This window comes from Miniopterus schreibersii, assembly GCF_964146895.1.
Source record: "Miniopterus schreibersii genome assembly, chromosome: 17".
Lineage (NCBI taxonomy): Eukaryota > Metazoa > Chordata > Mammalia > Chiroptera > Miniopteridae > Miniopterus > Miniopterus schreibersii.
Genome location: NC_138117.1, coordinates 583,306 through 606,574, shown reverse-complemented (window position 1 = coordinate 606,574; position 23,269 = coordinate 583,306). Strand labels below are relative to the sequence as shown.

Sequence of the window (23,269 nt, the reverse complement as noted above, 5' to 3'; positions counted from 1 at the left end):
TGGGAAAAAAACACTGATACAAACCTGCCCCGTGGTCACATGGAAATGAGGCTGCAGAGGCCGGGACAAGCGACACTCAGCAGCGAGACGCCCGGGTGGGGTCCTGGCGCCCTCAGTGACCACACGGACCGACGGCGGGACACCGGACGCCACTGGAACCTTTTGAGAACTATGGCTGCCACGCAAGACGCTGGTCATCCCAGGGTCGCCGGTTCCACGCCCTTCACGGTAGCCCCACGCGTGGCATGTCCCCGGGAAAACCGAAATCCATGCAGCGGATTTTAACACAGAAACTCAACGTCTGACCAAAGGAAAATGAAAGACTTTGGCTATTATCATCAGTTGTTCGAATAAAGTTTCACTCTTACAAGATACTTAATAAAATACCTTTTTATTTGCCAGGAAACCTTTTGGCCAGTCACCTCGCCTGCGTTTGTCATGAATGCATTTCCGTGGTACCGTAAGTCACTTAAAAATTACATGGGGTTACGGGATATCTGGTCTAAAAACCTGGCCTCCCGGACCTGAGACTGCGGCCACCGTAGCTCAGGTGCTGAAAATTCACCGGCTCACAGGACCGGCGCTGATCTGACAGTTCTCCAAGGGCTCGCCGCCGCTTACAATGTCACACGACCTAACAAGCAGCTGTGGCCTCTCACCACGCGAGGGACACACGGCCGCCCTCTCTGCTACGGTGACGTCCCCAACAGGCCCGGGGAGGCCCGGGGCAGTGGCCTAAAACAGCTTGGGGGTGGGGGGGTCCCACAATGATGAAGGCGAGGTGGCAGGAAGGGCCTGGAAACACTTCCAACAGTTTCAAGTCCTGTCCGAGCAGAGCTCCGAGTACAAATGGGACGGGACACGGAGGACATGGCTGAGAACGGCTGTAGAAACGGAAACTGGAGTGTTATTAAGGCTGTGACTATATTGCAGAGATTTCGGCCCCTTGTCGGCTGCAGGCGGCCGTCCCAAAGGCCCCTGTCCCGTGGCCTGGCCCGAGGTAGGCGGCAGGCGCAGCGGACTCCCCGGGGTCGGGCCCCCCTCTTCTTTGGAGACGAAGCCGTCCCGGGTCTTCACGCTCCCCCTGAAAGTCCAACTGTGGGTGGTTCTGCTCAACCTTTAAAAATTTTTCTCGGCCGCGAAGCGAAAATGCGTGGGTTTCCCGTTTTGCTCTCCTCCCCCCACCGGGAGGGGGCTCGGCCTCCACAGGGCAATCCCGTCCCGAGGCGCAGGAAGGACCCCCCCCCCCCGTTTCCTCTCCCGGAAATGTGCTGGGCGTCGCGCGTGCAGACGGCAGGCCTGGAACGAAGGACAGAGAAAGACGAAGGGCCGCGGGGCGGCGGGACGCGTCCCGGGAGCCTCCCCGCCGCCGAATTCCCGCGCGTGGGCAGGACCGGCACCCCTGCGGTTCAAGAGGCCAGCCGCCAAGGGGCCGCCATCAGCCCGCCCCGAGCCGGGAACCGGCCGGCGGCCCCGCCTGGAGCCTCGAGAGCGCGCCCGGGCGCAGGCTCACACCCACTCCTGCATGGAGCGCTTGCAGTACAGTATGTGGCGGGGGGTCCCCTTGCGCTTGAACCGGAGCACGGTGTACACCAGCACCAGCAGGCACAGCGCCAGGACGCAGGGGATGGCGATGGCCACGGCCCGCACCGTGCCCGCGGTGTTGTCCAGCTTGATGACAATGTCCACGTCGCCCGGCGGGCTGCGTCCCTCTGTGTGTCTGTCCGTGGGGCCGTCACAGCCCATGAAGTCCTTCAGGATGGACCTGGGGTACCCGGGCTCCACCTTGAGGATCTGGTTGTTGAACTTCCAGTACTCCTTTCCTTTGTAGAAATAGGTGAAGCCTGGGGGCGGGGGAGACGCACACACGGGAACCGCTTATTCGCGAAGGGGGACGAGCACAGACGCTTCACTAAACGACCGAGAAGCCCTGGCTGGGGAGCTGAGCTGCTTAGAACGTCCTCAGACATGCCAAGGCTGCGGGTTCGATCCCCGGTCGGGGCATCCGTGGAGGAACCGCCGCAAATCCATGTCTCTCTCTCTCCCCCCTTCCCTCCTTTCCACTCTCTCTAAAAAAAAAAAGAATCGATGGAAAAAAATATCCTCAGGTGAGGCTAAGCCGAGAAAAAGAGAAGTCTCGTTGGCAGGAGTCGGAGAAAAAAATGCAGCCGAGAAGCAGCCTGAAATCTCATCAGAGAAACCCGCCCCCCCAATTCACCTCCGCCAGTTTAGGGCTTTTTCTCTCCCTGTGAACTGTCAGTCGGCTGGGAAGGTGTTTACGTGCCTGTTTCCCCCTTTCCGAGCGGGTTTGATGTGACCCTGTAGCTGTTACGCTTGCTGAGAGCAGCTACTTCAGGAGAACGTTTGCCTCTAAATTAACGTAGTTTGAGAAATTCACGGGCTAGACGCGGGGCTGCCATCGGCAAGATGACACACAAAGGTGTTAACAGTGGATATTAAACTAAAGTTGCATTTTCTAGAGCCCCGGCCAGTGCGGCTCAGGGGCTGGGGGCCGTCCGGCTCAGGCATCGTCCCCGTGACCAGCTCTGCCCCGCGGACGTGCTACTAGTATCTCCCCGTGAATTTTAATAGAAAACAGGTGATGTTACTTCAAAGGCACTCACACCCTCCATTTAAAATAATTACCTTCATTTTTTTTTTTTTTTTGTATAAACTAAAATAAATTGAGGTTAAAAAACCTTCTGGACAGAATATTAAACGTCAATTGAGGAGGGACATTCGCCTGCGTGGTAAGACCCTGTCGCCTCGTCGGGCGCTTTCTAACGGCCCCGAGCAGCGAGAGGCCAGGGGCCCCAGGGAAACGAGCCGGGGGCGTGTGCAACGCCCGGGCGCCTACCGTGCTCCCTGTGAACGAAGGCTCCCTGCGGGGCGTCGGGGATGCCCTTCCAGACGGTGATGGGCTTGGGGTAGCCGGGGTCCATGGTCTTCATCTCCTCACTGTATCTCCAGTACCTACGAAGCACAAAGAGACGACACACGTGTGGGGAAGGACACGGTGCACGCCGACCGCGGCCGCTGACGGCCACCCCCTTGTCTCCTGCCCCCGGCACAGCCCGTCACGGTTTTCAGAGCTGGTTTCAATCGCTGGGAGGACAGGGGAACCAAAGCGTTCATCCCGTTTCCTCTCCTGCACGCGAGAAAACGGGGAACGTTATTGTGCGTTTATTCCGTCTATGAAAATTAGTAAACAATGCCAAATATATCTGAAATTCGAAAGGGTGGCCTCGACCCGCGTGGAAGTCAGAGGTTTCCATTTTTTAAAAATCTTCCTCGGGCAGCAGAACACGTTTTTCTGAATAATCGGAAGCAGGGTCTTGATTCTTTTCATCCATTCGGCACACGGGTGAGCCCCGAACACGCCTGGCCTCGCTGCCGGTGCTGCGGGTGCGACTGGACCGAGCGGACCTGCCCAGCTCGTCGGTCCTGCATCTGAGGGGTTAGGAGATCCCACGGGGCCCCTGCTTGCGACACGATTTCCACGTCAAATATCTAAACCCTGCGTCTCGACCCGTTTTTTAAGCAGAAAGAGGCTCTTAATCAGTAAAGACAAATTCTCAGCGTGTGGGATACAGACGACACACCTAGACTCACAAGTCGCCTTAGCTGGGTACAGGGGAGGAAGATTTACATTGACTATTATTTTAAAATATGTGGAAAACACTCTGAAACCAGATTTCGAGGACTGCTGCCTGGGTATCGTCACAACCAACTCTTTCGTGAACAGGACACGCGCCACAGGAGACTAGAAATACCGGCCTCTCTAAAGGCCACTGACCGCTTCCCTCGCGAGCGCACTGACCTGTTCCCCTTGAAGAAATAGGTTTTCCCAACGTCCTCCCACCAAATGGCCGAGTCGATGCCGTGAGGGGGGATTCCGCTCCCGAGGGTGATCAGGTCGTGAGGGTAGCCGGGCTGGAGCGTCGTGTCCTTGAACACCCAGAACTTGTTACCTGTGAAACAGAGCGAATGCAGAAGGCGCTGGTTCACTGTCAGAAATCAGAACACCGGTCAGCGACGCGTCCAAAACGATTCCCCACGAGATCCGCGAGATGGCCTCCCAGCGTGGTATTTGAAAGGTCTCCCTATTTCCAAGAGTGGATATAATGAATACCTATTTCAGAGCCCAACCAGAACGGTGGGTTAGTCTAAGAAGTTAAGGAAGACCTACAACGTGCCACAGTGAGCCCGTCTGGACCAAGGATCAAGGGTGCTCTGCCTGGGGGCCGCAGGCCCCGCCTTGGTCCAGGGCTGACCCGGCCAGTGTTTTCCGCATAACACCCTCTAGGTCCGTCGACGTTGCTGTAAATGGCAAGATTTCATTCTTTTTTTATGGCTGAGCCATGTTTTTAATCCATTTGTCGGTCGATGGACACCCAGGTTGCTTCCGTATCTCGGCTGCTGTAAATGCTGCAGCGACGGGGATGCACACGTCCTTTCAAAGCAGGGTTTTTAGAGTCTCCGGATAAACACCCAGAAGTGGAATCCCTGTGCTTTAAGGCAGTTCCATTGGCAATTTTTTGAGGAACCTCCTCAGTTTCCCGTCGCGGCTGCACCCGTCCGCGTTCCCACCAGGCGCGCACGCGGGCCCCCCGGTGCGTCGCAGGAGAGACGCCCGCAGAGGCTTAGGCTACATACTGTTCCGGGGGCTCGGGAGACGATCGCATGCGAGGAGACGAGGCGACGGCGCTTCCAGGAAATTCTCGCGATTGTATAAAAACCACTCTTTTTAATGTTTTGGAAATTCTTCCTTAAACTGTGGGTGTTTTCCATCAGTCCAGGGAGAAACATTTAGACTTTTACTATAGAAGATCTCAATGTACTTTTCTTTTTCTCTTAGGAGCAAACCCCAGGGGATTTTTTAAAAATGCACTTATATTCTCTTCAAAAAACAAAGCACAGAAGAAAACTCATCAGCAAGCATTTCCTGTCAGCCCCCTGATGGGATCCCAGCAGTTAACTGTACACAAAAATTAGGAAAATCAACACCTTGCCTGCTAGCGTCTGTGGCACTGAACTCACGGAAACAATGCAACGATGACTGCGAGTTACACCTCTGACCGAGAACACGCGGTCACACCCTGACCGAGGACACGCGGTCACACCCTGACCGAGGACACGCGGTCACACCCTCTGCTCCATCCTGACGGGGAAAGGCTTTCACCTGGCGGAGCCAACGTGGCTTCATTTCTGTTTTTTAGATTTTTGAGTATAAGAGATTCATAGTCAACTGTTTTCTTTTTTTTAACATCCGAGAGGTGGATTTTTCAGGACCTTACCGTCAAGCCGTCTGGCTCTCCAGGAAAATATTGCCTCTTTGGCAGAGAAGGCATTTGCTGAATTTCACTGGAGGCGGACAGTCAGGAGCAAGTGGAACACACGGCTCCTACTGACATTGTACTTGGCAGAAGGCAGAGGAAAATACCAACGCGTCTGATTCAAGACAGAGACACTTCATAGATAGAAAAACAACCTCGCCTATTGTTTGGGGCAGGAAAGGATGTTATGGATCATCTACTCCGGCAGTTCTTTCATGAGACCCACCCACCCACCATCCCCGTATCCGTCCATCCACCCGTAACGTTTTCTTTGCCTTTATGAGCAGTTTCCTAGTTTATTGTACACGGTTTAATCTAAACTGACTAGATCAAGTAAAGTTTGAGAAACGAAAGAGATTTCATTGCATCAAACAGCAAGAAACTCCAAAGACTTTAAAAAAAAACAACAATCCCAAACCCCTCAGTTCACAGAAAAGTGGTTTTTAAATCACCCTTTCATCCATCCATTTTACATTTTTGGTGCTTTTAAGCAAAATCTAAAAATTTCACAAGATCACTGTGCCTCCCAAGCCTGACCCCCACACGAGACACCACCTGGGAAAATAAATGAGAATTAAAAGTGGCCTTTGTTTGCCTTTGTTTACATTTCCAGGCAGCACAGAGGTTCCTTCCGTGAAGTGAACCGGCTGGACCCTCCCTGGCAGGTGTCTCGGGGTCACCTCTCTGAGGGCGGCAGGGCCCTGGACACCGTGGCCCCGATGCAGCCGAGCGGGACGCGGGCGCCCTACCTTTGAAGAAGACGAAGTTGCCCTCGTTGTTTTCGTACACGGCGTCGATCCCCGGAGGCAGGCCGCGCCAGAAGTAAGTGATCTGCATGGGGTATCCGTCCATGACCCTGCTGTTTCTCACACGCCAGAACCACTGGTCCTGCAAGCCAAGCACAGATCGCTCAGCGCCCACGCACCTGGCGGCCCCGCCCGGCCAGCGCCCGAGGCCTCGCCCGTGCCCCAGACGACGCTCAAAAATCAGCGAACACGGGCCCCGCGCGATCCCAGAGGATTTCACCGTAAACCTCCCAACCTCCGACCCGTTCACTGTGGTTAGAAAGATCACGTGAAAACACTCAATCCCGGCACCGACGCTGTACCCAGGGCTTCCCGGGTGGGAAAAGGGGGCACAGACCAGGCCCGGCCAGATCTGAGGACTGGACGAGTCGGCTTCAGAGCCTGAGGGCAGCTGGGGCCGGTGAGCACCCTGCCTGTGCGCCCCGCCCACGGGTCGGGGATGCCTCCTGGTCCCCCATCTTGCATGCTTCGTCCCTAGCGTGATAGTGGAGTCCTCCGCCACCCTCCGTGTCCTGCCTGGGACGAGGAATTGTAGGGTCTCCCCAAACGGGAAAAGCGATCTTGAAAAAATCACCAGAGCCGGTTCCGACCTGAGTCAGCTGCCTGTCTACCGGCTCCCAGGCGCCCGGGGGGGGGGGGGAGCCCACGGTTTCCTTCGAGGTGCAAGAACTCGTTAGTGCGATGAAGTCCCATGTGTTTATTTTCGCTTTTGCTTCCCTTGTCCGAGAAGATACATAAGAAAAAATACTGCTACGAGAAATGTCCCGGATTTTACTGCCTGTTTTCTTCTAGGAGTTTTATGGTTTTGTGTCTAATGTTTTAGTCTTTAATCAACAATACACTAACCAACCAACCTGGAAATAGACTCATGGACACAGAGAACAGGCCGACAGCTGTCGGAGGGCAGGGGGGTTGCATGGCTGTGTGAAAAAGGTGAAGAGATTTAGCAAAAAACCCCCAAAACCTCATAGACACAGACAACCATGTGGAGATGGCCAGAGGGAAGGGGGTGAGCGGTGACGGAGGAGGCTAGGCTCTGGGTGGTGGACACACAATACCACACACAGACGACTGTACACCTGAGACCTCTATGATTTCAATAACCAATGTCATCCCAACAAATTCAATAAAAAATACAAATTCTGTGACTACATATGGTGATGGATGCTAAAGACAACAGAGGCCACTGTTCTGTGACCAGAATGAGTGGAGGAGCAGAGGGCCGTTCCCACACCTGCCAAGAATTACCACCCCTTCATTCCTGACCTGAAGAAAAACGTGTCCTTTACGATAAAAGCTATGTCCCTGTCGGATACTTTTTGACTCAAGCTACACAGGGCATGTATCCAATTTAACTTTTTAACCATCGACTCCTAAGTGGCCTCCTCGATCGTTTTCTATCAACTCATCGCGTTTTATTTTCTCCACGACACCCGATGCTCTCACCTTCCTGCTTCATGACTCCTGCCTCCCATGGGAGTAAGCGGCCCCCTGGCCCAGGCAAACACGGTCCTCCCGGCCCCGGCCCCGGCCCAGCACCAAGACAGAGAGACAGGCAGCTAAAGACAGACGCCAGCACCTCTGTCCTTGGCCGGATGCAGGGCTGGTTGTTCCCACAGGAAGCCTGCCGGGCTCCGTCCGCCCGAGCACCCCCTCTCCGCACGGACACCACCCCTTCACTCACCAGCCCGGCTGCTCATGGCCCTCCCCGGAGCATCTTTATTTTTCTTCCTTTCTCCATTTTTTTTTTTTTAACACTCAATCCAGGCTTCCCCATCTCCAGGGACGTTTACGGGAAGCTATGCCTCTAGTCCCCAAAGACTCTCTGCCCTTCGGGTGACCCTGCTGTTTACCCCCATGGCGTCCGTGGTGTCCTGGGCCAAGGGGCCACGGCGCGGTCATGCTGGGGCAGGTGGGACAGCGAAGTCTCAGAGGTGACAGAGGCGGAATCCGAGGGGTGAATGGCGCCAGGGAGTATTATGTTGGGGTCACATCCTTTCCCCCAGACCTCACCGAAGGCAGGAGGGAACCCAGGGGTCTGAAAGGCTGTGGACAGAAAGGGACAGGGAACAGGGACAGACACGGAGCAGAAACGGAGGCACAGCCCGCGGCCCCCACGGCTCTGAGAAGCTCAGGGGCCTGGGGGTGGGGAGAGGCGGGGGCTGGGCCTGAGGGAGGGGCCGCGGGGAGGCAAAGTTACGAGTCAACAAGCCAGGTGCCACGGGCCTGCGCAGACCTAGAGGCTTGCTCCCGAGAGGCTGGGTGGGCGGCAGAGGATCCCCAGGGGCGCTGAGCAGAGCCTGGAAGAGCCCTAAGTGAGGTGCCTGGAGTTCAGGGGCCGCTGTTGCCACGACAGGACGGCCAGTCCTGTTACCAGGGACTAATTGCTTTATGCTAATGAGCTCTGGGAAACCCTGAGGCCACTGCTTTGCTGGGGGTTATTTACCTAAATGGAGTTCGGGAGGTAAGGCCCTTCCCTGAGCTCCAAGAAAGCCCTCAGCAGACAACTTCACTGTGAGAAGGCGGTGAGGGTCCCCGTGGGGGCCGTGTCTGTGCCTGTGTCTGTGTGGCCGTGTCGTGGACACACACATACATGTACAGGTACAGTGTTTTCACTGACAGTCTGCTTTAGTCCACGATGGATGTTACATTTTCCCATCCCCATTAGTTTAAAGGCTCTTGTGTAACTAATAAAATTATTCCTAAATACAGCCATGGCCCAAGACTCCAGGAGGAGGATGGCTGAGGTCATCTTAAGGCATCTGTGTTTCCTGAGCCAATCGTTAGCAGAAACACTGTAATTATTTTTTAAATGTTAAAGTTTTTCAATTACAGCTTCCATTCAACATTATAGTAGTTTCAGGTGTATACATAGTGATCAGACATTTATATACCTTACAAAGTACGTCCCCAATAAGTCCAATACATCGTTATTAAATATTGTGTTATTGTATGTATCGCTATACAATAATGTTGGCTGTATTCCCTATGCTGTACTTTAGGTCCTGTGACTATTTCGTAACTATCAACCTGTACATGCTGATCTTTCCCCCTTCCCCCAGCCCCCCACTCCCTCCCACAACTGCTGATCAGGGACTTGGGATGTGTCCACTGCCCTGCTGGCGGGTCAGCTGCACGCTCAGGTGGTGTCATAGGTACAGGCCCCACGACCACCCCCCCAAGAAGCAAAACTTAATGCTATTTAGCTGTGGGTGTAACTGGAATGTTCTTTCCTTGTCTTCGAATGGCTGGTTCCTTCTGCCGTTTAAACTCAGGAACGTGTCACCTCATCGGAAGGACCCTCCTTGACCCCCAAACAAGGCAGCCCTTCCCACCTCTCGCTGCCTGACTGACCGTGGGCTCTGCTTCATCCCACCAAGGCACTCCTGGTGACGTCCACACGTACGTACGTCTACTTATGGGATTTCTGACTCTCCCCTCCTCCATTCAAACACAGCTCCTGGTGGGGGAAGGAATGTGTGGTGTTTGCTGCAATGTCCCAGACCCCAGAAGGCTGCCAAGGGCAGGCAGGCACCTCATAAATATTTATCCCATGAATGAATCCATCAATGCGGTGGGCCAGAAATGGAGATTAAAGCGATTCACGGTCTGTGAAATATAAGGGCGCTTTTTCAAATAAAATAAAAAAAAGTACTTTTCTCTCCCAATTTGGTCTCTGTTATTTATAGTCTCCAAACTTTATATCTGACACGTAGTCACTTCAAAGTTACAGACTGTACATAATTTATCTTCGTGAAAGTGAACCAAGAATGAGCCCACACGGGACGAGGTTGGCTGCCCGTAGCAGGGACCCTCTCAGGAGACGGGGGCATCTCTTGGGGACACTGGGGACGAACACAATCTACTGAAGAATTACAAGCACATGTGTGTCTCAGGCCCTAAATTTTCTAAAGAAATCCCATGTAAGTGAAAGTTTTGAAAATGGGTGATTCTGACTGTGCACTGTCTAGAAAAGGGGGTGAACGCAGGCAGGTTTCTGTCAGGGGCATTTCAACAGCACCCAGAGGCCCACGTGTCCTGAAACCTATCACGTGACCAGGTGCACTGTCATCTGAGCATCGAGCTCTCAAAACCCGGAGGCTCCGGGGCACTGTGAAGACCGTTAGCTGCTTTGGAAGCAGCCTTCAACTACTCTACGGCCCACCAGGGAAAATCATCTCGGGCATAAATAATTCATGTTTTCTCTGTGATAATTACGGCTGTCACAGTAAACGGACAAGTTGTCATCTCAGCTCAGGCATCAGCCAGCCTTTGGTGACTCCAGTTTGATAACCAAGGCCTTTCGAGCCTGAACCACTACGGCAGCCGACCCCGTAAACCTGGGGACTAGACCCCGAGGCTCCGGGACCCCCCTGCTGGGCCACAGCCGGTCCCTTCCCACCGCGTCCAGCATCGCAAAGCACGGAGCGGCTCTGACGTACAGGACTTGTTTCCTCGTATAGCACATTCTTGTCATTGTCTGCATTCTTTTTTACAAACGAAGCTTAACACAAAAGTTAAAAAAATAGCTAAAAAACAAAAAATGTTGATACTTTACAAGAAACCTCAAATAGCATTTTCTGAAGCAGAAGAGACCTCTTTTTGGGCCTTTCCTGGAGGGGCAGGTTCTAGTGCCCCGGGGCCCTACCCTGTTTCAGGCCTGCCCGGGTCACAGTTGGACGCACAACCCAACCGCATCTCCCTCGTTTTCACGCAGAGCCCGGCAGTCTCGGCGATGCCATGGCTGTGCCGTGCTTGGAAGGAAGCATTAAAGGCCTTTAGGAAAACAGTCTCTACGTGCCGTATGGGAGGTGGCCCTAACCCCCCGCGTTCCCGCTTTCACAGGGAGACTGCGACCTTCACTCCGCATAAGGCAGGTCTGTCTGGGCCTCCCCAGGCCGGGCGTGTTCCTGGAATGAGCAGAAAGAACTCTTTATGTCCTGGATAACATAAGCTGTAGTGTGGGTTCTCGGGCAGCGAGAGCATATATTTAATGTAGGATAATTATATTCATTTCTTTTCCCCAAACATGCTTTCCTCTAAAATAAGTCTTCAGAGGCGGTTTCCTGTTCACCACCAAACTGAATCCTTGCAAATAACAGACGATGCTGGATTCCTACAGACTCTACTGACCAATGTCATTCTTACCAGACCGTGTAAGATGATGCCTGTGTTGGGAACGTGTGGATTCACTTATGAAGGAATTCACTCCAACGATCTGAAATTACTGAGTTATTAGAAGAGCGAAGAACCAATGTTAACCCCTGATACTGAGAACTGATTTTTAAATTAACATTATTTTTAATGACAAATAAGGTGGGGGAGTATTTTATTTTCAAAGTTGTTTACTGGACAAACTTGTAAAACCCGAGGTGACCAAACAGCCGCCTCTTGCTGTGCTCTGACTACCCGTTGGTTTATGGAGCAGAGACCCAGGGTTTAAAAGGTCCTTATTTTTATGATTTATAAAATATTTTACAAACTGTAAGTGCCGTTGCAGTTCATGGCTCTCAAGGAAATGAAAGAGGCGGGTCGGCGTGACCACATCATGTCCCGGAAGTTCTGACACAGTTTTCCTGATCCAGCACCTCCCGCCTTGTCCTCCCGGGTCCCCTGAGCACGGGGGCCCCCAGGCCCCGCGGTGCCCAGGTTTTGGAGGGGGAGGTAAACACCGAAATGCTCTCCTCGCCCTGCTCTCCCGGGTTAACTGGGGTCTTCCCTGTGCTTCCTCGGATGCTGCTCCGAGACAGCGTTACCTCCACCACCACCCTCTCCAGCGCCAGGGCGAGGCTCTGAGGCTCTGAGGCTCTGCCCTTCCCCGGTTCCCTTGACATTAAGAAATGGTCAGCAGCCCTGGCCGATGTGGCTCAGTGGTTGAGCGTCTTCCCAGGCACCAGGAGGTCAGGGCTCGATTCCCTGTCAGGGCACACGCCTGGGTTTCGGGCTCCATCCCCAGTAGGGGCTGTGCAGGAGGCAGCCGAGCAGGCTCATCATTGACGTTTCTCTCTCTCCCTCTCCCTTCCTCTCTCCAAAATAAATAAAAACATATTTTTTTTTAAAAAGGACGCTCACTGGTCTCCCACAGCATGTGGAGCAGAAAGCCAGTGAAAATGGCCATTAGATATGAGGACAGGTGTCTCCTCTAAGACCGGGAGCCTAATTACACAGACCGGGCCTCAAGGAAATGACCCGAGGAACCCAGGCTGCACCTCACACCATGTTCTCAGATGAGCTGAACAGGCTCTGATACCAGGGGGTAAAGACAGGAGTTAAAATTCAGCCCAAACAGTGAAAACAAAATCCTTTGCTCGTCATCCGGTGACTTGTAGACGACACACAAAATACCTCGTAGGCTTTTTTATCTGCTTACACTGGATGGGAGGCGTGTGCCTGGGCCGTGCGGGGCGTTGACCGAATTCAAGGATCGGCCCGTGGGTTTCACAAGACCATCGATTTCCCCTGGAAAGCAGGAGGCTCCCGTGCACATTCTGCGAAACCCAAATCTCATTATACAACGAAGGGAGCAGAGCACTTTGTCCATAAAAATTATATGAAATCTATATTTTCATAGTACAGCCTCCGGTGGGTAGGAAATTCTGTGTAAGTGGGACAATATTTCATTATTTATTGATCTGAGTCCGCCGAAAACGAGGGCACGTTATTTTATTTTTAAATGGGTGCTGTTGGTAAGAACATTGCCATCTCAAGGCTCCAGCGCCAACGTGACGCACAGTGTCCATCAGCCGTTAAGATCAGTTTACAGACGCTGAGGGGACTGGCTTCAGCACTGCTCTGCGCTCACTTCCCAACATTAGGTGGCTCCCCTAATGCCCTGTTTTCCGGGGTCACTGAGAACCGGATGGTCTTAAAAACCACACTGACCAGAATTTAGCATCCTTTTGGCTGGTGACCTTTAACACAGGTAAGAAGAATCGGGGGTGTCGGTGCCGGGTCAGGGACACAGCGGTGGCCGCAGAGTCAAGAGGCGTCCTCGGGGCGCGTGTCGCTCGAAGGCCACCGGGGGACCCCAACAGGACGGTCACCCCCTCTACACGGGGTCAGGGCCTCAGGGGGCCGGAGGCACCTCCCGGCCGCTGCCCTGCGGACCATCAGCTCCGCCCACCGGCCCCGGCGGTGCAGTGACCAGTCCAGTCGCAGGGACGGGGCAGGGGCAGGGGGCCGGGGCTCCCCGGGCCCCGCAGGGGGGAGGCGGTGCGGTCGGTCCACCGGGACCAGGTGGGGGCCAGGCAGGTGCGCCCCGCGAGGGCGGGACACGGGCCGGACCCCCGGGAGGGCGGCCCCTCTGGGCGTGGCTCCCGCTCCCGGCCTGTTGCGCCCGCCTGGGGGCCACGGCCACGGCCACGGCCACGGGACCCGCCCCGGGAGGCCCGGCTGCGCCGAGGGAGCGGGCGCCGCAGCCCCGGGGCGCGTTCCACGCGCGACACTCAGGCGCCCAAGGCCCGCCCGCGCCCCGCAGGGGACCCAGTCCCGCGCCGCCCTCGCCCTCGCCCTCCCGCCGCCCGAGCGCCTCCCGCGGGGCGCGGAGCCCGTGGGCGCGGCGTCTCCCGCGCGGCTTCCTGACCCGGTTCGGTCCGGCCCGGCCGCGGGCTCCTACCTTGAACACGAACATCTCGCGGCGCAGCACGGCCAGCGTGTCGAAGTCGCCGTCGCAGATGCGGGGCCGGGCGCCGGGCAGCGCGGGGCGGCCCGTGGGCGGCGGGGGCCGGGGCCGGGTCCTGCGCGGGTCGGCGGGGGGCGCGGAGCGCGGCGGGGGCGCCGTGGGCAGAGGCCGCGTGGGCGGGGGCGTCTTGTCCGGGGGCCCTTGGGGAACAGGGAGGGCGGGGCTCACTGAGTGGGGGGGGGGACCCGCACCTCCCGAGGAACGAGCCCCCCCCCGAGTCCCGGACCCCGCGCCCCCCACGCCCCACCCGCCAGGCCGGTCTCTAAGGGGAGCGGGGCCTCTGGTCCCCGCGGATAAGCCGCGTCACGCCCGCGGTGAGGGTGCGGCTCCGAATCCGCCGGACACGCGTGACGGGGGCCGGGGCGTCATCTCTGGGCCCCGTGGTTTTGCGGAGAAACAGACGCGCCCACAGCGGGAGGGGCCGCGCCTCGCACCCAGGCCCGGGGCGCGGGGGACCCGCCCGCGTGACTGCGGCCGCTGAACTGAACCACGCGACGTAAAAATGCCAGGGGCACCCCGTGGGCACCGCCAGCAACGTGCCCGCCGCGGGCACGCGGGCCACAGCCGGCGCCCTTCCCGCTCGGGCACCTTCTCCCCCGTGAGAAACGGGGGTCAGGGCGGGACCCTGCGCCCCTCGCGTCCCTGAAGGTCGTGGGCTGAGGGGCGGGGCTCTGTCCACTCGGGACCAGTCTCCCTCCCTTGGTCTGGACTCGCATCTAGGGCTGAACCCCACGAACAGGAATGACTTCAGGGCTCCTGACATGTACTTTGGGTTCCATGCTGGTCAGCGCGGCCGTCTGTTCTCTCCCAGCCCCCGGTTTGTTAACGTCCACTCTTAGTGATGACCTGCTTTTGGGGTGATTTCACCACCCCCATCACCCACGGGTGCAGCCCCGGGCCCGGGTGGTCGGTCTGAGAAACTCCCTCATCAGCTCTCCTGACAGACAACCTGAGGTCGTACCAAAGCCTCAGCTTCTTACAAGGAAATCTGATATTTCTCACGGCTTTTATATTAGTTATATTCATTTATTACTTATTTTTATTGAGTTTAAATGTTAAAGTTTATCAGATCTTTACTATAACTACAGGTTTCAACAGACCTGTTTAAGAATTTCCCGTAGCCTGTATATCCAGGTGTCCTGGATTTCTGGCAACACGGCCGGACTGATCGGCGCCGTTTGCCAACAGACGGGACTTCTCCTCAGCATCTCTCATCTCCGCTTAGAGCATCTACTTAGAAGAAGCAACTCTGGACCCCTCAGCCGGGCTGACAAGCAGAAGCCGCAGTTTTAAAAGCACAACTGATTTTTATATTTCAAAAGCAAGTCAACAAAGTTAATTTCTTACCAAGTAAAAGAAGCCCTGGCCGGGGAGCGCAGTTGGTTAGAGCATCCTCCCGACACACCAAGGTTGTGGGCCTGACCCCCGGTCGGGGCACGTTCAAGAAGCAACCAGCAAACAAGTGGAGCAACAAGTCCGTGTTCCTCTCTCTGTCTCTCAAACCCATGAAGTAAACGAACCACCGGAGCCGCGGCACCTACCGTAGATCTTCTGGATGCCCTGCAGGTCGTCGCTGGGGAGCTGGAAGTTGTCGGTCTCCATGTACTGGTAGAACGGGGCCATGATGGCCGTGGGGTCGTTGGAGTGCTCCAGGCCCAGGGCGTGGCCCAGCTCGTGGACGGCCACGAGGAACAGGTCGTTTCCTGTGCGGCGAGAAGACAACATGGACGTGAGGGGCAGCACCCGCTGCAGAGCCGAGACGGCAGCTGGGTGTTGTCGAAATTTTACCCGCGGGAAGTAGGGGGAATCTTGACTTCAGCCACGGGTACGGTTTGATCCGTGGATGTCCCACCTGCAAAGTCCAACGTGCTGCTTCAAAAGGGGGTTGGGTGGGAAGGTGGGGATCGTGATGTCACGGGAATTTAGAAACAGAAAGGGGCAGAAAAAGAAGAAAGGCCGAAAGGGCAGCAGAGACGCCCGTCGGATGGTGAAGCGCGTGAGGTGGAACATCCACCTCTGTGTCGGTCGCACCGGACTCAGTTCAAACAGCAACTCAGTGAAAAGCGGGGCAGTGAGCCCACTGGGTGCAGGTGAGTGAAGGTCAGCACACGCGGGACCGGTCTTGTCCGGAACAGCGAATCTGTATTTACAGAGCTGAGGCCAGAGCTCAGGTTATTTATCTTTCCTGCTTACATTATTTTTTAAAAATTAAAAAAAAAATCCCATCACAGTTGACCTACAATATTACATTAGTTTCAGGGGTACAGCCCCGTGACTGGGCATTTACATCACTTAGGGATGATCACCGCCTGGCACCATACTCGGTTATCACAACCTTCTGGCGATATTCCTGTGAGGACTCGTTTCTGTTCGAAGGCTTCCCGTTCGTACTAACCTCGACTGCAGGGCTACAGCCCTGTAGGCTCCAGTCCCAGTAACCAGACAACTAAATTTACTCTGTAAATATACAGTCTAACCAGGCCTTTTTCATCCATAACTGGAGGTCTGCACCCTTGGCCCACCTCTTCCTCCCACCCCCACCCGTGAATTTTTTTCTGACTATCACGCGAAGAACTGGAAGGGGAGAGAAGGGTGGGAAGAGACCAGGGAGGCCACTGCCCTCACGTGGTTCATACAAGGAAACTACAGTGCTGACCTGTCAGCAAACACCTGTGGCCGCGGGTAGTGGAGGGGACGTGGTCGGGGAAGTGCCTGGGGACGCAGAGCCAGTTTGATTTTACCGATGGCTGTGGAGGGGGAACTGCAATGACGGGGATGGTCAGAAGGCCAGGCCGGAAAACGCAAAGGCACAGGACTGCAGTTACTGGGAAATGGGAAATTATTCTAAAGATGCTACTATGAGTAAGAAAACAACGAAACGTGGCTACCGGGGATCACGTAGGGAGCGTGTCCTGGTCACAGGCAGACACACACAAGGGGGGGGGTATTTATGAAGGGAAGGGGAACGCAGTGTTTGCACGTGGGTAGAATCGGGAGCCGACCTCGGGGCTGCGTTCGGTGGACACTCCCAGGTGAGAAGGGGGTGGGAAGAAAGGAGCCAGCGGGGTTTTTAGACGTCGAGTATTGAACACCAGCCCTAAAGTGAGCACCTCTGGGATTTTAAACCAGACACCTTGGCTAAGACACACATCTGACATCTCGGGACACGGTCAAGCCCGGAGCCGCCCATACCCGGGCAGTCGGAAAGTGTGGCTGGAAGGGATTCTGGGGGGCACAGACTCCAGGACCCAACAAGGGTCTCTAGCAGCCTGACCAACAACATGCAGAGACCGAGCACAGACCACGGAGTCGGCTCCAGTTGACCGGAAACAGCCAAGGTGACACCTGAGCTCAGAGGTGATTTGGAAAATACCTGTGGACACTCCTGCTTGCTGTTGGCCAACCGGATACAAGTTCTTGGTCAGAGAGTCCCCAGGGGACTGTCAGGGATTGTGTCTTGTTTTTATTCTGCAGAAGGAAGAAACGGAACCTGCGGAACCTCCCGGCCTGTAGGTCCCGTTCCCGTCCCTGGGAGCAGGCGCGCTGAGCCCTGACCTGGGTAATATTATATAACAACCTGCAGGAACCGTCTTCCTCTCGGGCAGATGGATGAAGCCCTCAGTCGCCCACCGAGCTTTCGACTTTGGGAATTATAAACACACTCCAAAATGGTCTTTAGACACATATAATTTTTAATTTTTGGCTAATAAGGAAACTAAGAAAGGCCAAAAAGTAAAACAAAGTGCCGGCCGGCGTGGCTCAGTGGCTGAGCGTGGACCCATGGACCAGGAGGTCTCGGTTCGTTTAGGGCTCGATCCCCAGGAGGGTGCGTGCGGGAGGCAGCCGATCAATGACTCTCGCTCGTCATTGATGTTTCTCTCTCTCTCTCCCTCTCTCTCTCTAAGCACATCCTTGGGTGAGGATTTTAAAAACATGACTATGCAGTATTTCATACGTAAAAATTGTTATAAATAATTCTAGCACTTATCCTATAAACCTACTCAAACGCTAGAATTTCACCAGCCTCACTGACTCCCTGAAACTGTAAGGAATATATCGGAGCGAGAGAAAATTGAAATAATTTTCCAAATTGCACTATTTCCGTGGTTAAGTTGGAGCCGATCATAAGCCCTTAACCACCAAAATCCGTGGGGAAATTGCTCCCTACCTCCCTGTCATCACTGCCAAGGACAGCGACGTGGATCCCAGGTTCTGATTTTGATTTTCAAAGTAGACTAACTGGTTATGATCCTAAAAGCTGTCCATTTAAGACCCTTATATAAATATTTACATTATTTTCACGTGGCATCTGGACTTGGACTTTTGTGGAGAGTTTTGAGCTCAGCTGGTGATGGAGAACCAGCCATTTGCTACACCCTGGAAGCGTTTCTTCGCTGAGCTGAGCTCATCTTAGAGCAGGAGACCCGCAAGGCTCAGTGTGATGCCCGCAAGGCTCGGTGTGACGCCCGCAAGGCTCAGTGTGACGCCCGCAAGGCTCATGGTGACGCCAGAGGAGGTGCCGCTGGTCCCAGGCTGGTGCACCTCCGAGGGGGAGGCGTCTGAGGATGGGCACCGAGCTCTCTGTGATGCCCACCTGTGCTCTCCATACCCCCCCTGGGATTCTACAAAACATCGTGATGGCATCTAAAGGCAAATGTCTTGAGACGGGAGGGAGGGAGGGAGGGAGGGAGGGAGGGAGGGAGGGAGGGAGGGAGCGCCAGCCCCAGCCATGGGTCCTGTCCTTCGCAGGGCCCAGCGTCCCCGCTACATTCACCCATCGGAGGCGGTTCATTCACTGCCCACGCTCCCTGGGAGAGGCATCCCCTGTGTGTGATGGAGGGACAGCCACGCCGAGGCGTGGACCTGTTAAAAGCACCCGACAGCGACAGGCGCCTTAGTTGAACCAAACTAATTTATTCAATTACAGGAACCGGGAAGATAAAATTAATCCGGGTGCCGCTGTTGCTATGAATACAATTCTACTGAATTAATTTTTTTTGTAAGATATTGAATGTATAACTAAGTCCTTTATACTGTTTTTATATATTCTTCAAAAGTCTTAATAACCTTGCCGAGCGCATTTCATAACATTTTGATGAGAAGCCACTGCCGCCTGCAAGAGCTCAGAAAACCAATTATTTCACACGGAAAACTTGAAAGAAAGTGGGCAAAACCCTGTCTGCGGAGCCACATCAGTGTCTGAAGAAATTAAGGGCACGCTTTTCATACTTTAGTAGGAGAGAATTTTAAACTCTGAAAAGACAGGAGGACGGAGGTGCCCCTTGAAAATGCGTGAAAGTTAGAGCAGTGTCTCCGGAGGGCGCCCGGGTGAAGCCACCGCGGAGCCTCCCACCCAGAGCGCCGGCCCCGACGTGCGCAGGGCCTGTTCTAGACAAGCGTCCTCGTGATTTCAAACCAGGACTGTTTCCACGCAGAGTTTTGCTTTAATATCCCCCACCTCCTACTTCTCTCGGTCAAACTTACGCTTTTCCTTCAATTTTTAATTCACATTTTTTGGGGGGTATGAAAACGTCAACATGATTGGAAGAACTTGATTCTGATCAGATACCATGTCGGGCTTCCGTGCTCTTCACAGGACCCTCTGCTAATTCTGTAGGATACCCGGGTAGGTGGACCACAGAGCCCCTGGCATCTGTGTAAATTACGAGGCATCACAGTGACGTAATCCTAAAAACCACCTCGATTTGAGAACTGGACACAGCCACCTCCTTCCTGCACCAACTCTTACCCGCGTCCACGTACCAACCCCCCCCCCCCGGGGCTGGTCACTGTCCCGGCGACGGGGGCATCCTTCCCCGGCTCCGAGGGCCCATTTATCCACCTGTACCTTTTACTGTCCCTTGTTTTTGTTTTTGTTTTGTTTTGTTTTAATACAACTTTATTGATTTCAGAGAGAGGAAGGGAGAGGGAGAGAGAGAGAAACATCAATGATGAGAGAGTCATTGATCGAGCCCGCAACCCGGGCCTGTGCCCTGACCGGGAATCGAACCCCGACCGCCTGGATCCCAGGTTGACGCTCAACCGCTGAGCCAGGCCCGGCCGGGCAGCCCCTTGTTTTGAATCTCAGAACAAACAGGTGTCTTGTGCTCTGCAAGCTCCCTGACTCAGGCCCTTTCTCCAGGAATGGGCCCCTTCGCGCTCGCAGCAGGAGCGACAGTGCTTCCCGGCCGTTTGCCCTCCCCTGTGGTTCAGAATAAACACAGGTAAACGCCGATCCTGCTGGCGAACACCCGTGAGCACAGTGCTTTCTTTGCTGGTGTGAGCAACACGGGTGCGAACCAGGGAGACGGGTCAGGCAGCCGAGGAACCGGACGTGAGTCGCTGGAACCGTCGCCGGTGGGAACGTCAGCGCCGCCAGGTTTTTGCCGCGCCTTTCCCAGCGGCCGCATCGATTCATACCTGCGCCCGCCTCCCATCCTCACTGACACTCGCTGGGACCTTTCGGGTGCGTATTATAGACGCAGACGGTGGGATTTTGTTTTTATTTATTTAAGAACTTTGCATTGAACTGGCAAGTTCAGTCTATTGATGTTCACGAAGGCTACGGATCTGTTTAGAAATTTAAAAATTATTTTATTCTGATTTTTTAAATTTGTTCTGTCTCATACCATTATTTTTCTTTTCTTGAAATTTTAAATTTATACTGTCCTTAAAACTTGTTTTTTTATCGGATAACCTTACTCTTGAACAACATGAGACTTTGAGAATAATTTCTGTTCTTTCCTTCCCTGCTTTAGGTGGTGCTGTTCCCGGACCTTCTGTGTCTCTCTCTTTCTTAATCCTTGCTCGAGGATATTTTTTCCATTGCTTTTCAGAGAGAGTGGGAGAGAGAGAGAAACATCAATGTGAGAGAGACACATCGATCAGTTGCCTCCCACACGCACCCTGACCGGGGCCCGGGATCGAGCCTGTAACTGAGGTACGTGCCCTTGGTTGGAATCGAACCCAGGACCCTTTGGTCCGCAGGCCAACGCTCTAACCACTGAGAAAACTGGCCAGGGCTCTTCTGTCTCTTTTTAATGGCACAGATTATACATTATTATTTTATAGATAGAATATTTATAATTTCCATGATCAAAACGCTCCCTTTCATCAGAGATTCTCCGTACAGGACTCGTTCATTTCACCCTGCACCACGTCTTAGAAAGTCTTTTAAGCATGTTAAACGCATTGTGAATTTTCTCATTTTTTATTCTTTCTTACCCTAATCCTCCAGTGACAGTTTTGCAAGGTCGTTCTAGTTATTCTCTTAGCATTTCAGAATACCGCAGGGTCTTCTGGATTCCTGGGTTGTTTGCCAAAGTTTCCTACGTGGTGTAGGTGGAGGTCTTTCTGTCTGTCTCGAAAACCTCCTGTCTTCATCTTTCATGTCTGTCGGGCCTTGACTTTGATGAGCCAGTTCACTCGCTCATACGGTCCCCAGGGGTCAGGGCCAACTCAAGGGGCACGTAACAATCAGGAGGTGTTTATATTTGTTTATGAATCTGATTTTATTAATTTTATAACCAATGCGATCACTCCTCTGAACTGCATACGACCGTCTTAATTTAGAACAGGGCATTTTTTCTCTTCGGTGTTTGCTTGTTTCTGTGGCATGAATTTTTCCCGTTCTCTCCTTTGGGAGAGCCTATAACTCAGAGCTGGAGCCATCTCCCGGGTCCCTGGTATCCTTGGGCGTCACACCACTTTATCTTTCCACGCTCTCCTGAAAACGCTTACCCAGATTTCCTTCCACATGACAGGGTCTGTTTTCATAGTGATAATAGGTTTTCCTTTCCTGTTCCACAGAGAGACTTTATGGGCATTCTGAGCGGTTTCCAATATTGTTTTCTTGGTTCACTTGATAAAATATTTTCAGTGCTACACTTTTCTCTTGAGTCTTCAAGCAATATTCCATTTTCCTGATCCTTTAGGATCTGTTTAGTGGTTTCACTTTGCTCTCCCTAACTCGGTAAACTTAGGCAAGTCACCAAACTTTTTGTGGCTCAATTTCCTTGCAAAATGGAAGTAATTGTACTTTTTAATTCCTGTACTTTTGTTGTGAGGAATAAATGAGTTAAGGACATAAAATGAATTTATATAGCATCTGGGACACACAAAATGCTCAATTAAATCTGGCCCCTTACACTATTTATATTTCACTGTTTTCTTCTTTATATAGCTTTGAATGAGATGGTGACAACCAGCAGAGATGGTTTTTTAATTATCTCTTGACTTCACTTTTCTCTTGCATCCTGGTCAAATAACCTTTCAACAGAAACGTGGAGAACAGGCTGACCGCCCATGATCTCAGGTTCAATTCCATTGTTCAGGGCATGTGAGTCTGGTACAGTCTCGCCTGACAGAGAGGGGACCGTCCCCGAAGCCCACGGTGCTGTAATCCATCAGTGACAGCGCAGTGGCCACCGTGGGCTGCAACAGGGCTGTTTCTGCTCCTGCTCTGATGGGTGTCAACAGGCTGGGGAGGGGGGAAGTTGTGGCAAAATTAAAAGTAAAATTTCAACCCTGGCCAGGGAGCTCAGTCAGTTGGCAAGTCATCGAATCATCAAAAGGTTGTGCACATACAAGAATCAACCAGTGAGCGCATTACTAAGTGGAACAATACAATGTCTCTTTCTCTCTTCCTTCCTCTCTCTCTCTAAAAATCAATTAAAAAAAAAAAAAATGAGAGGTGACATCCCTGTCCTTTCTCTTGGGCTCTTATCTGGCCCCCGCAGGCTGGCTGACACCCACCACACTGGCAAGGGTCAGTCTTCTCGACTTGGTCCAACTGATTCAAATGGAATCTCTTCCTGAGACGCCCTGGCAGACACACCAGAGACATGCACCAGGTGCCTGGGCCTCCCTTAGCCCAGTCAAGCAGACAGGTAAACCTAACCATCACCTTGACATAACAGGTTTAAGGGTTTTGATGTATGTCTCAGACGAAATGAGACCATCATTTCTCCCTCTCTGGTGTTCAGACACCCACACAGTGCTTCTTTATGCAGAGACCTTTCTGACAAAAAACAGCCAAAGAAATGCATTCTTCTTGCTAACAGAAGAGCAATGACACGGTAAAATCAGAGAGGCCTCCAGATACTTCTCTGTCACAGTTCTATGTCATGTTCATAGGTAATATTTTTGCTAAGAAATTACCCACTTGACATCCTAGGACTGAGACAGATACTTGTCTAATTAGAGGGAAGCTTTGTGACAAGTTTGTGTTTACATGGTTAGTGCCCTTTAAACTTTATACAGTCACCAAGGAAACCATGTGGTGATGACAGAGTTAAACTTCCCAGCTCACATTCAGGCAATGCGTACTTTTCAGAAACCATATCACAGTAACATTTTCTAATGGGAATCACTGTGCACGTTTCGCTTATCCACTCCCTAAAAAATAAAACTAAAAAACTAAAAAAAAAAAAAGAAAAAAAAAGGCA

General features: G+C 53.3%; 1 protein-coding gene across 2 annotated transcripts in view; it reads right to left on the bottom strand.

The window, feature by feature from the left end:
• Positions 1-375: 375 nt before the first annotated feature.
• Positions 376-23,269, bottom strand: part of MMP16 (matrix metallopeptidase 16) — a 70,030-nt gene continuing 47,136 nt past the window's right edge. The window contains exons 5-10 of one of the 2 annotated variants that reach the window (XM_081116305.1): positions 15,365-15,526; positions 13,758-13,963; positions 6,086-6,224; positions 3,821-3,971; positions 2,858-2,973; positions 376-1,844 (exon numbers count right to left, since the gene is read on the bottom strand). In XM_081116305.1, the coding sequence (XP_080972431.1) occupies positions 1,510-1,844; positions 2,858-2,973; positions 3,821-3,971; positions 6,086-6,224; positions 13,758-13,963; positions 15,365-15,526 (1,109 nt within the window). In that variant the 3' untranslated portion in view covers positions 376-1,509. The remainder of the gene's footprint in view (positions 1,845-2,857; positions 2,974-3,820; positions 3,972-6,085; positions 6,225-13,757; positions 13,964-15,364; positions 15,527-23,269) is intronic. The other variant, XM_081116306.1, reaches the window with a different exon arrangement.